The sequence below is a fragment of the Nansenia antarctica genome (assembly GCF_963989245.1).
Source record: "Nansenia antarctica genome assembly, chromosome: 1".
NCBI classification, from domain to species: domain Eukaryota; kingdom Metazoa; phylum Chordata; class Actinopteri; order Argentiniformes; family Microstomatidae; genus Nansenia; species Nansenia antarctica.
This window is the reverse complement of record NC_137674.1, coordinates 4,087,750-4,105,293: the sequence shown is the minus strand read 5'-3', so window position 1 is coordinate 4,105,293 and position 17,544 is coordinate 4,087,750. Positions and strand designations below refer to the sequence as shown.

The 17,544-nt window shown below is 43.3% G+C and overlaps 1 protein-coding gene across 1 annotated transcript in view; it reads right to left on the bottom strand.

Moving 5' to 3' along the window:
• Window positions 1–16,090, bottom strand: part of mypn (myopalladin) — a gene marked incomplete at both ends in the record, with an annotated part of 20,191 nt that extends 4,101 nt beyond the window's left edge. Inside the window, 13 exons of the mRNA XM_080550123.1 lie at window positions 3,956–4,033; window positions 4,580–4,721; window positions 4,817–6,055; window positions 7,405–8,269; window positions 8,374–8,490; window positions 9,093–9,116; window positions 9,560–9,701; window positions 10,139–10,216; window positions 10,445–10,925; window positions 11,396–11,447; window positions 11,633–11,808; window positions 14,604–15,265; window positions 15,764–16,090. Coding sequence (XP_080406249.1) covers window positions 3,956–4,033; window positions 4,580–4,721; window positions 4,817–6,055; window positions 7,405–8,269; window positions 8,374–8,490; window positions 9,093–9,116; window positions 9,560–9,701; window positions 10,139–10,216; window positions 10,445–10,925; window positions 11,396–11,447; window positions 11,633–11,808; window positions 14,604–15,265; window positions 15,764–16,090 — 4,383 coding nt within the window. The remainder of the gene's footprint in view (window positions 1–3,955; window positions 4,034–4,579; window positions 4,722–4,816; window positions 6,056–7,404; window positions 8,270–8,373; window positions 8,491–9,092; window positions 9,117–9,559; window positions 9,702–10,138; window positions 10,217–10,444; window positions 10,926–11,395; window positions 11,448–11,632; window positions 11,809–14,603; window positions 15,266–15,763) is intronic.
• Between the last annotated feature and the right edge of the window lie 1,454 nt (window positions 16,091–17,544).

Genomic DNA, 17,544 nt, shown 5'->3' with positions numbered 1-17,544 from the left:
TAATATTCTACTGGTCTTCCGTGTGCCGCCAAAATAGAGCCGACCCACCGAGACATGGACGTTACAAGACCCCTAAAGGTGTCCTGTGGTATCTAGAATTTGCCATTTAGCAGACGCTTTTAATCCAAAGCGATTTACAATTACAGACTACAGGGACATTCTGTGTCCTGGAGTAACTGAGGACTAAGTGCCTTACTCAAGGGCACACTAGTGGTGGTGTTGATTCAGGCGGGATTTGAACTCACAACCTTCCGATCACCAGTCCTCACTATCCACTAGACCACCACTACCCCTATCTATTAGCAGCAGATCCTTCAAGTCCTATACATTGTGAGGTAGAGCCGCCGTGGATCGGACTTGTCAGTCCAGCACATCTCACAGACGCTCAGTTGGATTGAGATCTGGAGAAGTTGGAGGCCAGGGCAACACTGCAAATATTTCATCATGGTCCTCAAACCATTCCTGAACAATGTGTGCAGTGTGGCAGGGCGCATTATGCTGCTGAAAGAGGCCACCGCCATCAGGGAATAACATTGCCATGAAGGTGTGTAACTGGTCTCTGATGTTTAGGTAGGTGGCACTGTTCAAATTGACATGAATAGCTGGACACAGGGTTTCCCAGCAGAACATTGCCCAGTGCTTCACACTCAATGTTATTCACTTCACCTGTCAGTGGTCATAATGTTTTGGCTCATAGGTTTATACAATACAGTATAGGTGGAGTAGCATAGCATGCAGCAGGAAACATACTATATACAGAGAAGAGGCTATTGACGGAAACGTCATTCTTCATCAGTGCTCTGACAAAGGAACTTTCTCCAAAACAAAACATATTTAAGGGATCACTTGCTGTCCACAACCTCTTTTAAAAATGTATATACAGTTAGGTTCATATATATTTGGACTCTGGAATTTGTGTTATTTTAGCTGTTTACCAAAATATTCTTATATTAAAGTTAGAGTTATAATAATGAATTATATGAGTTATATAATGCATTTGAGGGTAATCACATCCAAATTAGAGGAAGGGTTTCAGAATTACAGCTCTTTAATATGTAGCTCCCTCTTTTTTCAAGGGACCAAAAGTAATTGGACAATTGACTCAAACGCTGTTTCATGGACCTGTGTGGGCTATTCATTCGTTACTTCTTTATCAATTAAGCAGGTAAAAGGTCTGAGTTGATTCCAAGTGTGGCATTTGCATTTGGAAGTTGTTGCTGTGAACGCACACAACATGTGGTCAATGGAGCTCTCAATACAAGTGAAACCATCCTTAGTCTGCAAAAACAAAAAAGAATCCATCAGAGAGATAGTGGGAACATTAGGAGTGGCCAAATCAACGGTTATGGTTATGGTTACAGAGTACATTCTAAGAAAAAAAGAACGCACTGGTGAGCTCGGCACCACAAAAAGGTCTGGACGTCCATGGAAGAAAACAGTGGTGGATGATCGCAGGATCCTTTCCATGGTAAAGAAAAACCCCTTCACAACATCCAGCCATGTGAAGAACAGTCTCCAGGAGATAGGCATATCATTATCCAAGTCTACCATACAGAGAAGTCTTCACGAGAGCAAATACAGAGGGTTCACAAGAAGGTGCAAGTCATTCTTAACCCTCAAGAAAGAGGAGGAATAGAAAGGCCAGATTAGACTTTTCCAACAAAACATAAAAAAAAAAAACAGCCTAGTTCTGGAACAGCCTTCTTTGGACAGACTAAACAAAGATCAACCTGTACCAGAATGATGAGAAGAAAAAATCATGGAGGCTTGGAGGATTATGGCTTGGAACAGCTCATGCTCCAAAGCATACCACATCATCTGTAAAACACGGTGGAGGCAGTGTGATTGCATGGTTTCCAAAGGCACTGGGTCATTAGGGTTTATTGATGATGTGACGGAAGACAGAAGCAGATGGATGAATTCTTAAGTGTTCAGGGATATACTGGCTGCTCAAATTTCAGCCAAATTCAGCAAAGTCTATTGGACGGCGCTTCACAGTACAGATGGGCAATCACCCAAAACAAACTGCATAAGCAACCCAGGAGCTTTTTAAGGCAAAGAAGTGGAATATTCTGCAATGACCGAGTCGATCACCTGATCTCAACCCGATCGAGCATGCATTTCACTTGCTGAAGACAAAACTAAAGGCAGAAAGACTCATGAACAAACAACAACTGAAGACAGCTGCAGTAAAGGCCAGGCAAAAGAGGCAACCCAGCATTTGGTCCATGTCCATGGGTTCCAGACTTCAGGCAGTCATTGCCTGCAAAGGATTCTCGACAAAGTATTAAAAATGAATATTTTCTTTAAGAATATGTATGTCCAATTACATTTGAGCCCCTGAAAATAGGTTACTGTGTATAAAAATGGTTGCAATTCCTAAATGTTTCATACAATATTTTTGTTCAACCGCTTTGAATTAAAGCTGAAAGTCTGCACTTCAATTGTTTCATTTAAAATCCATTGTGGTAGTGTACAGAGCCATAATTATAGAAATTGTGTCACAGTCCAAATATTTCTGGACCTAACTGTATATAGTTCATATTCCAAGGACTTAGCACCCCTTCAGCGGTCCAATTTAAAATGAAAAACGCTCCAAATGATACAGAAGGAAAAAACTAAAAATTGGGTCCAAAATGCTTGTAGATCCGTAATAGCATTTACTGGAGAAAACATATTCGCCAAATGAGAAAACCTCCTGGCATTTGAATTTCCATCACCACTATTTGAATTTTAAAAAAGTGTGGCATTGTGTGTATAAATGTATGTATACATTTGTGAATTTAAACCATCACAATGATCAGTAACATTACTTTTATCATTCTCCTTGGGTTTAGTGTGTTTTGACTCATCCTACTACACTAAACAACAGAAGTTAGAGCTAAAATAGAAAACAGAGAATAAATATGGACTGAATATTTTAGTCTAACATTCCCTACTACTACTACTACTACTACTACTACTACTACTACTACTACTACTACTACTACTACTACTACTACTACTACTACTACTACTACTACTACTACTACTACTACTACTACTACTACTACTACTACTACTACTACTACTACTACTACTACAACTACTACTACTACTACTACTACTACTACTACTACTACTACTACTACTACTACTACTACTACTACTACTACTACTACTACTACTACTACTACTACTACTACTACTACTACTACTACTAATACTAATACTAATAATAATAATGAGATGGTAGTATATGAAATGAAGGGATATCATAGGACATGATGAGATGGACAATGTGTATAGTAGGCTACAGGGCATATTGGCTTGATATTGATATTGATATTGGCTTCAGGATCTTTACTGCAGTGAGCTCAATTCAAGGGAATAAGGACAGAAAGTTTCAGTTGGGATACGAGTTATTAGATGACATTAAATGTTTTTAGATTTGTTTTAAATAGTAGCTCGTAGGAGTAGCTCGATATTGAGATACAACGTCAAATGTCATCATTAGGGAGCTTAACCTACTGTAGGCTATCATTTATACATTGTTTTGGATATTTCATGCACATAAAGTAGCAATCTAGGATTAGTACATACATTTTTGGACTTCTCAATTTATGATATAGCAATTAATTCTTGATGAATATCATTTATAAATGCCTCAGGATCTTAGTTCACCCCATCAGAACCATTCAAACATGATTAACTGCATCCATAACTCCTTCTATGAATTTGAGAGGGGTTACATTTTTCCATCCCCATCTCTCAGCAGTTTACCCAAAGTGGCAGTGTGAGCGCTTTGTTGTTGTTGGAATCCCAGATTAACCCTTTAACAAATGTGTTAAGTGCCTGATTAGAATGATTAATAAACTGTGGTGTTTGGATGTGTGAGTGTGCCAGTTTGAGACTGTCTATCCATACAGCTTGAGGGAGCAAAACAATGCTTGGTAGGGAGAAAGGTTCTTTGTACCTCATCATAATTAAAGACAGTAACAGGAATGTTTGGTCCAAGGGGTCTGCTCGCTGTTTTCACCTCATAAGTCGGCTTCTATGAGAGGGATGAATGATGAACACAAACAAATACACACAAACACATTACCAATGTGTAAGTAATATGTGATTACATGTGCAAGGTGTTACAGGGACACAAACACAATGAATGAATATGAAAAATGAATGGTTGGAAGGGGATCATTTTAAATAATAATTAATTAATTAATTAAGAGGTATGATGGCTGATGCTCTGCTGATCTAAGTAAGAAGAGAATTCGTTCATTTAATGCAATTATTTACTGGTTTTAGTCCTGAGCCTTGTATTACTTGTCGGTTCCTAGGAGAACTAAATGGAACTGTTGTATAGGAATACAAACTAAGAAATGGAGTCTCCACCTCATATTATTTTACCCCCAAAAAATGGGTTTCAAATGTTCAGATGTTTAATTGTCTCGAAATATCTCGACTTCACTTCAGCCACACCGCTACATCAGCCAAGTACTCATTAATTTAGCTGCATGTTCAGAGGTTAACCAAATCTAGTGTAGATCAAACACTGAGCCTGAGAGAGGAACTGTACATTTGGAGGGGTCCTCAATACCTGTTGTCCAACATGCATAGCATCATCTTTGAACCGAAGCTTTTTCTCAATATCATGGAGGAGGGTTTCTCTGCTGTCCCGAATATCATCATCTGACAATAAACGGCTTCTGGGCAACTTCTTCAATATGCCTTGAGGTAGTCTGCACATCACAACGGACACATTTGCAAAAAAAGATGTATTAGAAATACAGAATTGGAACCTGATGATGTCATAGAACAGAGGAGAGGTTCTTACCCGACCGGCGCGCTCCTGGGCAGGCCCATGGCGTTGGTGGGTTGGGAGGTGGGCAGAGACGGCAGGACGGAGCTGAGGAAGGCCACAGGGTTCTGGATGGGGCTGGGGGTGGAGCTGCTGGAGGTGGGGGAGGCAGCCTGAGGGGGCGACTGTGGCCGCAGAGCGAACATAGAGTTGAAGAAGGCGGGGGGGAACAAGGTGGGCGAGGACACGTTGGACTGCGGGCTGGTGGGCGACTTGAGGACTCTGGTCGGGAACACTCTGGGCGGTTGGGGGTAGAACTGGTTGGCTGTGGAGGAGTTCGCCGAGGAGGGGCGGGGCTCAGCGGCCAGCTCCTGGGGCACGGGGACGGGGACCTCCGTTGGGGACGGACTCGCAACCGGAGAGAGAGCCTGGGCGACGATGAACTCCTTCGGCCTGGCGTAGTTGAAGCTTTGCGACGAGGGGGCCAGGTTCATTAGGGAGGCGTGAGTCGTTCTCAGCAGGGGAGAGGGGGAGGAGGTGTTCTGAAATGACGCGGGAGCATGGTTGTTCAGAGACGCAGGGATAGAGCGAAGTGACGCCGTAGTAGGGGCTGTACTCAGATAAGGTGCATACGGTTTATTCAATTGGGGAGCGCTAGGTAACGTTTTCGGCACGGATGCAGCAGGGGCTATGTTGAGTTGGGATGCATGGATGGTGTTCAGTTGGGTGACGGGTGCTATGCTAAACAGAGGCGCAGAGGTGGTGTTCAGGTGGGGTATGGGAGCTGTGCTGAACAGATGGGCAGGTGAAGGGGGGGGCATAACAGGTGCAGGAGCAGTCTTTAGCTGGGGAGGAGATGGCAGAGTACTCATAAGGGGGGCAGGGGTAGTGCTCAGTGGAGGTGCAGGGGTAGTGTACAGCGAGAGTGCCGGGGTAGTGCTCAGTGGAGGTGCAGGGGTAGTGTACAGCGAGGGGGCCGGGGTAGAGCGCGGCAGAGGTGCAGGTGGAGTGTTAACCACGGGAGTAGAGTTCAGTCTCACTACAGGGGTGGAGTTTAGTAAAGCCGTGGTTAATGTGGGTGTCGGGTGGCTGGTGTGTGGGGGCGTGGGGGTGGGTGTGGGTGAGAGCACGGGCTGGGGCTGGTGGGGGGGCTGGTGGTGGTGGTGGTGTGTCCGGGCAGGCCAGGCTGTCACCTCCTGTTGGCCCGGAGGGTCTCCTTCCTGCTGCTGCTCCAGCAGGACCTGGTTATGGAGGAACTGGAGCTGGACCGGGTCCCTGAGGAGCGACGTCAAACACATTATGTTTATTTATTTATTTTGTGTTGTATCAATATTAAGAATGAAAAAGTATTAGAACGGATGATACTGAAATATATGTATTAATTAATTGGATTATATAATGTAAGTATAATTGTTAAGTATAAACAGGGGTAGGACAGGATAAGCTTAGACTTCTTCCTACTCCTTTTCAAACAATTGATAGGACTGTACTCTACATATTAGTTATTTGTTATTTGTTATTTTTTATTTTAAATCATGTTCGAAATAAAGATTCATTCATTCATTCATTCATTCATTCATTAATTCAAAGGAGGAGTAAGGTGAGAGGAGGAATCAGGATATTCACTAACACTGCTGAATAGACAACTTTGCGTAATAAAACAGTTGAACATCAGATATGTATCCAAAAGCCTTAATATGTCTACAGCGTCACTACATACCCGTTTGCAGTACGGTAAGGCTTGGGGTAATTGTCTTCCCTTTTAAGGACAGCCAACAGGGAACATTCAAAACTCTCAGCACTGTCCATGAACTGCATGTGGGAATGTCTGTGATGTATTCATCCGTAAGTGTTCAGTTTAGGAAAACCTTCATGGTACGATAAGGAAAAAACATCCTCTCTCTTCTCTCTCAACCTTTTATACCCAAATGTTTTATCTTTCTTTGACATGGCTTTCAGTTGAAGCTATTACTGAGATACACTTCTCATTCAATATAGCCAATGTCACTTAAGCTAAGTCAAATTAAAATGAAAAGAAAATAACGTTTTATCCCTACATCCTAAACCCCCCCCCAAAAAAACATTTTATAGCATTGTGGTGAAAAGAGAATTATCCCTATGACAACTACTGTATGTGTAAAGATTCTAGAATGTGCAAATGCATATAATTGCACTTACATGACGATATAGTTTTCCTTCCTTTTGGGTAGATAGAAATTCCACATGGTTAGGTCAGTAGTTAAATGAAAACTAGAATACAGCAGCTGAGACAGGGAGACAGGGAGCTCGATAAGGACACTCCCCCCTCCAATGTTTACTTTTCTAAAAACAAAACTCTCTGCTGCTATATCTCAAAGTAAGGACCAAAAGACTAATACCACTCATTGACTTGATCCCACTCATTGACTTGATGACCTAGCATATTTCATCATTATTAGTATAGGTAGAAATCCAGGGAATTACCATGATGAAGGAAAGGGTTTGTCGTCAAACTGTCCACAACATAGTTGACTGATGTCACTTTCCGATTAAGGAAAGTTTTTCCTACTTAAACAACATTCTCTCCTTCTACAGCCTTAGACTGTAAACTTCCTGTCCTTTTGAACAAATGTGAACATACTCACAGTTTGGGCTTGGCAAATACCGGTGGCGGTTCCTTATTGGCCAATGCCTGAGACATATCTTCAGGTGATTGGCCGCTGGATGCGTCACTCTCTTCATCCTCCTCATCCTCAGGCAGTCTGAAGTGCACACGAAGGCCCGCTCTAGAGCTGGAGCGAGAACCGTTGTGGTTCACCAGAACCCCAGGCTTGAGGCAGGAGGTGGGGGGGTCTGGGAGGGGCACCGATGGTGCGGGTACAGATAGCGGAGGGGTACAGGTGATCGCCCCCTCCACTTTAGTTATCCCACCAGCGGAAGGGTCGGATGACATCGGGAAGAGTTTAGAATCGTCATGGTTTTGAGTCTTGAGACCGGAGCTTTGAGACTCGACTAAAACTGGGTTTGAGAGGGACTTGAAAGGTGAGGGCACCTCGCCGCTGCTCTGAGGGTCTTGGTACCCTCCGGAGCTAGGGAGGTGGTCTTGGTGGATGGTGCTCATGTAATGTGGGTCAAGGCGTGGTGCGCTGGAGCTTCGAGGGCCTAGACGAGGGCTGCTGTTGAGGCCTAGTGGGTCCAGGCTGGGATGGCTGGCGCTGAGGGCATCCTGGCGCAGCATGCTGGAGCTCAGAGGATCCAGGCGGAGAGTACTGGTACTCAGAGGGTCGAGCCGTAAGGTACTGGAGTTGAGGGGGTCCAGGCGGATGGTACTGGAGTTGAGGGGGTCCAGGCGGATGGTACTGGAGTGAGGCTTTAGACTGTTGGTCACCGGGGCCTCAGGTTGAGGCCTCAGGCTTGGGACTGTGAGATCTGGCAAAGAGGTCTCTGCAGCTTGGGTGGACACAGTTGAGCTACTTAGAGTTGTCACATGATTGCTGTTGGTGTCATTGCCTAATCGGGTTAAAAAATGAACTACGTGTTAATATATATATTCAACATATTTTTTTAAAAACGGTCATTTGTCAAATCTAAACGTGTGAAACAGTGACAATTACCTTTCACCCTCAGTGCAGCGATACTGGACACAGTTCCATATTTGTTGCTTGCAGTACAAGTGAATGTTCCAGAATCTTCTGGGAAGACTTCAGCAATGACCAAAGTACATATTTCCTCTAGAGAGGACACAACATGAGAGCGATAAACTTGCCAAGTATTTGACATGACACTATCATAGGCAGATGTAACGAAAACAGCCTCTATATTCTAAAATGGGTCTGCTGCATAACTATATTCTGTGAGATGATTTCTAAGATAAAGAAGCAGTCAAATATCAATGGGAGTTGTTTTCACTGGCTTAACACAGCTACACAACTGTGGCCCAGACACATTGAACGCTTCTGTGACCAGAGGAGTTTGACACAGGTTGTGAAGCTTCCTTATATGGTTGAGAGTCGGGGGAAAGCAGCGTTGGCTTTTGCTCCAAGCAAAAGCTGAGCCAGACTCTGTAAACATCTCAGGGACGTGATCACATAACAGGTCTATTTATGAAGATAACCAGTCATATTTAGTATTTGTGTTACTTGTATCAGCATCTTATCTTATGCTTGGACATTGTGACATAATAGAACAAATAAGTCCCCCACACACACACACACACACACACACACACACACACACACACAAAACAACCAAATACATTCATGTGTCCCATTTCAAAGAATGTGTATACACTTTTATTAATGGATGACAGTCTTGCCTTTTGTAAACAACATACCTGATTCAGCCATGGATCTAGGCTCTAAACAAAAAGAAGGAAATAGAACAATATATTTAATTCTCTGCCTGATTACAATTTCACTTAAGAATGCTCTTGATAATGCAAATTAGGGTTAGCAACAATTAGTGTTTTCATAATGCTAACATGTAATGACTACAAAAAGTGTTCCATAACAGTGAGAACTGAGAACTGGGTGAACCTGTATGAGAGAGAGAATAGACGTAAACAGCAGGGAGAGTAGTGAAAAAATAATAATATGCTAACCATGTGTAATGCAATGTAATGTAATGTGTAATGCAATGTAATGTAATGTCCAATGCCTGTCTTTCCTTTTAAGCTGTTCTGGGACTACGGATGAAAACTAGCCTTCTTGGCTAATTCCGGTGCATTCTTTGATGTACACTGTCCCTGCCAAATAAACAATAATAAAATAAAAAGATACACTATGCCTGACCAGGACCTACTTTTCTGCAGGATCCTGAAGTCAGGGGAGTCCTCTATGGCGGTTCCCTCTCTGTACCAGTCCACCCTGGGGGAGGGCACCCCCTTCACACGGCCCTCCAGCACCACCAGCTGGCCCTCCGATGCCAGTAGGTCTTGCAGACTCTGAAGAGACAAGCAGTGTGTGCATAATCTCTCATGAGTTCATCATACATAAATATCATTGATAATAACATTGAATACTAAAATGATGCGTCAAGTGTGATCTTGTGAATGTTCTACTTGTGATATTTTCATCATGGATTTTGCTGTAATCATAATAATAATAATAATAATAACAATAATAATAATAATAATAACAATAATAATAATAATAATAATAATAATAATAATAACAATACATTAGACGTATATAGCGCTTTTCTAGACACTCAAAGACGCTTTGCAAACTGAAAAGATCGAGTAGTAATAAAAAAAGAAGCAAAATAAATAAATAGAATAAAGTATAATTAAGGTAGTGCTGGGGACACATGGGAGGGGGAGAGGGGTAATCGTCAGTCTTACTCCTGTATTCATCAACGATGTGGACAGGACGAACGCACCTTTGTGAACACGGGGGCAGCCATTATAGGTCTCCCGTCCAAACCTTGAGGATAGCTGTCAGCGTTAACGTGATGGCTCTGAAGAAGAAAAAAAAACGAGACACCATCAACAAAGTAACCAAACTTAAACTCAAACGTGATATATAAATGTCAAAGTCTGTAAAACGAACACAATGTCAAATACTCAATTCATTGCATGAATATAGACAGAAAACAGAAGAAAGGGTGTATTTCAAGGTGTCTGTAATCCTTTAAAACTTCTGTTCCAAGTGTCTGTGAGTTATTATAACCAGATGATGATATTACCTCAGGCATAGACGGCTGACTGGGAGCCACGTGGATAGGCAGAGTAGATGACACCAACTGGGTAAGAGGCAGTGCTGTGACTGTTTGCACAGGCAACGGCGGGGATGTAACCAGGGCACGTGGCGGTGCCGAGACCTCCTGAACTGGTGGAAATGCCGCGTCCACAGGTGGCAGAGCAGAGACAAGCTGGACAGGTAAAGGTGCTAACACTCCCTGGCCGGGGAGCAGACTAGTGGTAGACTCCACCTGGGTGGGTGGTGCCACTGAGACTTCTGGGACAGGAGGCACAGTCATTGTTATCTGGGCTGGCAGAGACTCAACGACGACCTGGCTGGATGGCTGTGAGGTGACTCCCTGTTGCTGCTCCTCAGTGCAGACGGGGGTGAGGAGGGACGAGAGGTCTTCCTCACACACAGACACAGGGGCGCCGGCCGCCGGACGTAAAGATGGGGCTGGCTGAGCTGGGCTCTTCTCCTGCTGCCTGCAGGATTTACAAGGGAGACGAGATATATCTTTACAAGATACAGACGTATCATTTACTGTGATGTATAGTAATGTATGTCATGTAATAGTTTTTACTGTGTTAACATTACATTACAATCATCCCATAAGCAGTATCTTATCATGAGGCAGTGAAATAAACTTCACAAAATAATAGAATGTTGTACTTCTCTCCTGTGTTTAATTGTTTGTTACCACTCCCTTGTATTATTGCCTGAAATAATCATAATAATTTAAAAAATGTTATCATATTTTATTATTTTTGGGGTTTATTTATACAATTTAATAAATTGAAGGGAACCAATTATGATGATGTCACTCATTCAGAGTGATACTCTATTCACGTTTACATATTCATGATTACCCAAATCACTCTGATAAGCATCTCCTATGCCTATTTAAGTGTTCCAAATATTCCTGTTTTCCCAATTACATTTTGAGGATACTCACTGTGGTACAGCTTCAACGTGCTGTTCACCCTCAGAATCTGTAGATGAGGCACCTGCAACATGAGATTATAGAGTCACATACAACTCACCACTTAAGAATGTCTTAGTTTTGTATGATTAACTTGCTGGACCAAGAAGAACCAATATAATGAATTCAATATCTATATTATGTTTCACAATTCTTATTCAGTACTTATCTCTTGATGGAGAAAAAAGGTCAAAACTCACGATGACTCACCTTCAATGTAGATTTCTGCAGATGTTGAGTCTGTGCCGTAGAAGTTGGAAGCAAAACAAGAGTAGCGTCCTGTGTCTTCCTCAAACGCCTCAGCGATGATCAGAGAGTGCAGCTCGCCGTTATTGATGACCTGGACATCAGGACAGTTCTCCAACTCCTTCCCCTCACAGAACCATCTGCAAAAACACACGACAAACGTTCATTTCAGTGTCATCACATACTGCATTTTGTTTTGTATCGCCAGTTCTATGACAGTCAATAGCTCAAGTATATTGCTCAATAAGTTTGTCTGGCTAGTGATGAAGCTATATGCAGGTCAGGGGGAAATGGTCAGTCCTGGTTGGCTATGCCTTTCTGTGTAAAATTAGATGCCACACCACCCTTCCATGCCACCATACGCACTCGCCACACATGGGAAGAATGATTGATGTTCTGAAGATAATAAATACTATATCTTTCTTTAAATTCGACATCACTGGCATGTACTGCCTATGTTCCATCTGGCAGAGCATGTCATTACTAAGTGAGTAAGGGTCTAAATTGAAAGTATGAGTAGTAGAGGAGACGGCTCGTCCCATCATAGTCAGCTGCACCTGTCATGGCTATTTTCACTCCAACACTAGAGAGGAGAGCCCCCCCACCAGGGCCCAGCAGAGCCTATAGCTATGACTGGGTCTCCCAATCACGTAGGCTACACAATACTATAAAAAGACTAAGAATACGGTCAATACTATTCCCTGAAGCTACTAAACCCTAAAGTTATGATGCAGAGCAGACATGGCGTATGTGAGAGAACATGAGGTATGAATCAGAACCACACCAACTCCTAGTACTCCAACTGGCCTAATACACTGACTGGGAATAGGAATACAACTTACGAACTAAAGCACAATGCTACATTTTGATAGGCTGAGATGGACACACTCTTTACCAAATACTGGTGACACTTCAAGAGGAATAAAGCACAGAGAGCATAAAAACACATGCACGTAAAAATGTATGAAAACAATATTATGAAACACTAAATCATAACCCAACAAAACCCACACCAATACATGAACTACCATACAAAGTACTACCTTCATATTTCTGTAAGAAATACTCTGACAAAACTGCTGTGACCAAGAACGTTTGGAAACTTCTTTTACAAGGGTTAGGGTTAGGGTTAAGGTTAGGGTTAGGGTCAATCTGGTATTCTTAAAGTGACAAGAACATTTCAATAGTTAGGGTTAGAGCATTGTTCAGTGTGGCTTTTAACCCCCCCTCTTATTCTGACCTCCTGTGTTTCTCTATCAGTTTGAGCAAAAATACAATTTAGTCACAACTGTTCAACCTGTGACATTTCTTTACCTTAATGTCTAGAGCAAATAGCCCTCATTGTGTGTTAAAACTAGGGTATAGGCATGTACCTGTATGGTGCTCCACACACAATCCAGTCCAAAAACACTTTGCTATGTCGATATAACTTAAAAATAACTTTATATTTCCATTTAAAAACTCTTGTGGCTCAAGACAAGTGTTAGTTTAATGCATGCACACAATATGATTAATGTTCCGGACATAACCCGGGATACACGAACACACACACACACGAACACACACACACACACACACACACACACACACACACACACACACACACACACACACAGAGCTGTTTGCTGTCATCTCTCAAACATGCTGTCTCTCTCGTTTGTCTTGACATTCCCCGTGCAGAGAGCTTTGTCATAACTCATAACCAATAGGCCCTTAGTTGTACTACTCTGTGTTTCCCTCCCATCTCTCTAAAGGCACTAGTAGAGTATGGGTGTAGTAACATCATAGATGCCCTAACACTTCCAGAATTACAGTTTAAAATGTTTTAACATTTGTTTAAAAAAAGTTTAGAATGAGCCTTACTATAGCTGATGAATACTTGACTTGGTTTGTATCTATATGAACTAGTGGTAATTCTAAAGTAAGGTATGAATGAATGAATGAATGGTCTTTATTGTCATTGATATAGTACAGGTACCAAACAACGACATTTGGGAGGTACCAAACAATGAAATTATGTGATAATTAAGAAAGAAACAGATGAAAGAAGACAAACTATTTGAAACTGTGTTGAATGACTATTCTGGTTGAACACTGGTTGCCATGTTTGACCATGTCAACTACATTCTCATTTCTCAACATTCAAAACTTCAGGTGTCACCTTTATGTAACATACTGTAGGCTAAATATGTCATATTCACTCACCCTCAAATCCTTTACTTCTCTCATACTGTGTATTCCTTTAAAAAAAAAAAATGTTCCAGATGGAGCCAGATCCTTACTTATAGTGTAATCTGACCATACTGACTCACTACAGCAGTGGGGGCCAACTTGGTGTTAAATGCGGGGCCACATGTGACTCGTGTGTGGCTCTGGGCCCCTCCCACGCACGCATGACTCCATCGCATTACTACCACCAACACCATTACCAGTAATATATTAGTTCATTTTTAAAGTGACAATTTTACAATTTGGCGCACAAAGTTATACCACGTTACAAATGTACACTTACTAATGCTGTTCTCCACCAGCCTCCTGTCCGTTCTCTAAATGAGTCCGTAGATTTCTGTCAAATCCCTTCGACTTTGACACATGACCTAGTCATATATCAATAATATATATCAATATATATATACATCTACGGGCGTCTACGGGCCGCGTGTTGGCCGCCACTGCACTACAGACTGACTGGACCAGCGGAGTTCTCACGGTATTACACTTTTAACGAGGAAAACATAGAGATGTTTCAAAGAGACTGCAAGTGACAGCAGCCACCTCCAGGGGGCAGCACGGGACATTAAAATCATCTAGCCAGCTAAACACAATAAGTAGACTGACTGCTTATTTATAACTCACAAATACGCCAAAAACACATACATGGTCAGATTCGCACCAGGGTAGAGGTTAAGTTAGTTGTGTTTTTGCTTTTCCTTACCGTACTTCTGGTAGTGGAAGCCCTCTTACGATGCAGTCCAGCTGGACCTTACTGCCTTCGGGAACCTCCCTGCTCTTCAGCTTCTGGATGAAGAGCGGGGGCTCGCAGATAGGCTCTGCTGTGGGGTACATGCTCTCAGGCAGGGCAGGGCTCTCAACTTCATCCATCTCCTCATCCAGGGCCCCTGGGCCGTACTGCTCCTCAGCGTTCCCGCAGCAGTCCTGCATGGTGAAGTCGGGTTCATGCTCAAACCCCGGGTCCGCTTGAGACTGAAAGCTGAGCGTGGGGGTAGGCCTCTCCACATCGAGGGCAACAGGCCGCTCCCTGTCGTCTGTGTTCAGGGAGAAAACAGTGCCGTCGTGTTGGGCCTTGTTCTGGTGTCTGCTCCTGTGAGGTTTGCACGACCGCGGCCGCATCCTTTTGGAGCTGTTGGCCTTGAAGAGAGAGGAGAGCTCCTCAATGAAATCCGCCGCCTTGTTGAGGAACTCCTTCTTGGACTGGTTCTCCAGGCCGTAAGGGGTGTTCCTCCCTGGCCTCTTGAAATCCTCAAGGGGCTCGCTGGAGGTCCTATTGTTCCTCATCGCGTTGTCCTGGAAAGACTGTCTGGCTGCCTGGATGGACGGTAGGCGGATCTGACTGTCTGGCTGAGTCTGTCTGTCTGGCTGAATGGACGGTTGGTGGATCTGTCTGTCTGGCTGAGTCTGTCTGTCTGGCTGAGTCTGTCTGTCTGGCTGAATCTGTCTGTCTGGCTGAATCTGTCTGTCTGGCTGAATCTGTCTGTCTGGCTGAATCTGTCTGTCTGGCTGAATCTGCCTGTCTGGCTGAATCTGTCTGTCTGGCTGAATCTGTCTGTCTGGCTGAATCTGTCTGTCTGGCTGAATCTGTCTGTCTGGCTGAGTCTGTCTGTCTGGCTGAATCTGTCTGTCTGGCTGAATCTGTCTGTCTGGCTGAATCTGTCTGTCTGGCTGAGTCTGTCTGTCTGGCTGAATCTGTCTGTCTGGCTGAATCTGCCTGTCTGGCTGAATCTGTCTGTCTGGCTGAGTCTGTCTGTCTGGCTGAATTGACGGTTGGTGGATCTGTCTGTCTGATAAGAACGGTGCGTTGTGTGTTGGCAGTTGGAGTTGTTTTTTGTCCGGGGGGCCTGGCTGGGCGGAGGGGACGGCAGAGGGGACAACGTGGGCCTTGGCCTCTGTCCTCTCCTCGCGACGATCATCATGTCCGATGGCCTGGCACGCCAGGTTGACACTTTCGTCCAGTTCCTCTTGACTGAGGAAGGCGGAGAGGTCTGGGAACTGAGGAGGAGGGTCTTCCTGCCCTACTGAGTCCTCGGCCTTGCCTTTCAGAGGCCCGTAGACGAGCCGCTGCGAGGAGGAGGAGTCTGACCGGCTCATCTCGCTGTGTCTCTGATGCACTCGTGCTTCCGCCAAATAACTCTCTCTCAAGAGCTGAGCCAATGATGTAGGTTGGTCCACGTTGTTCTCTTGCATGCTATGGATGAAAAAGAAAAGAAGCAATTGTGACTTTTGCAGAAAACCCCGGCAGTTACTCCAATAAAACAATTACTTTCCACACATTGAATAGTTATGAATGCATGTAATATAATGCTGTGATGAACACAGCATAGTCTCCAAATAATACATCTGAGAGGAGGCTGCGGACATGGAGGTCTCTGGGAACCAAAAGATGCCATTTTTTCTACCACTGCCGATCTTATACCTTTTAAGCTGTTACCGTGATTTCAACTGGAAAATGAGCCAGAATCTCAAAAATATCAACTCATTTGATACCTATTAAACTATTAGGTTTTCTGTACCTCCAAAACCTCTCATCCAGTTAACATGGTGGAATGTTGATTCAGGCCAACATTCTGTGAGCTCCCGTGTTACTGCAACTGTCATGGAACTTTCAGGATTCTTGAAGAAAAACAAAAGGAGGCCTGCTGAACACATTCTTATTCTTTATTCTTCAATGAAGAAATTATTAAAAAGAGCTGTGATATACCGGTATATTATACTGTACATACATATATACAGTACATTCGGAAAGAATTCAGAACCGTTCACTTTTTCCACATTTTGTTGTGTTATAGCCTCAATTTAAAATAGATTAAATAAAAAAATATTTGCAGTCAAACCACACACAATACCCCAGAGTGACAAAGCAAAACCACTTTTTTCAGTAAATGTATTAAAATTGAAATACAGAAATACCTCATGTACATACGTATTCAGTATTCATTTTGTGTGCAGTGGGTGCACAGTCTGTCTTGCCAGATCTGCCTGTGGTGGCCTCTCGATGTCGAGGCTGTGCTCACTGAATCTGTACATAGTCAATCGTTTCTTTTTGGATCGGTCACAGTACTCAGGTATTCTGCCATTTGTATTCTCTGTTTAGGGCCAAAGAGCAATCCATGTTGCTCTGGTTTTTTGGTGGATTCTTTTGAATGTGTCAGGTAACTTTCTTTTTGTTTTCTTATAATTTGGTTTAGTCAAATGGGGTTTTGTCTTGGTGAGATCCACTGTCAAGGCCCCAGGTCTGGGAGAATTTGGCATAAGATCAAGGTGCTGTTGTAGCCCTTCTTTGGTTGGGGACAGCAGCACCAGGTCATCAGCAAACAGTAGGCATTTGACTCCTGTGTCTACTAGGGGGATGCCAGGTGCTGCAGACTATTCTAATGTCTTTGCCAATTTGTTGATATATGTTGATATATGTTGAAGAGGGTTGGACTCAAGCTGCATCCCTGTCTAACCCCCCCGGCTTTGGGAAAAGAAGTCTGTGTGTGTTTTTGCCAATCTTAACAGCACACTTGTTGTTAGTGTACATTGCGTTTATGATGTCATAGCTTTTTCCTCCAACACCATTTTTCAACAGTCTGTATAGCAGACCCTTGTGCCAAATCAAATCGAAGATTTTTTAAAATCAACAAAACAGTTGAATAGTT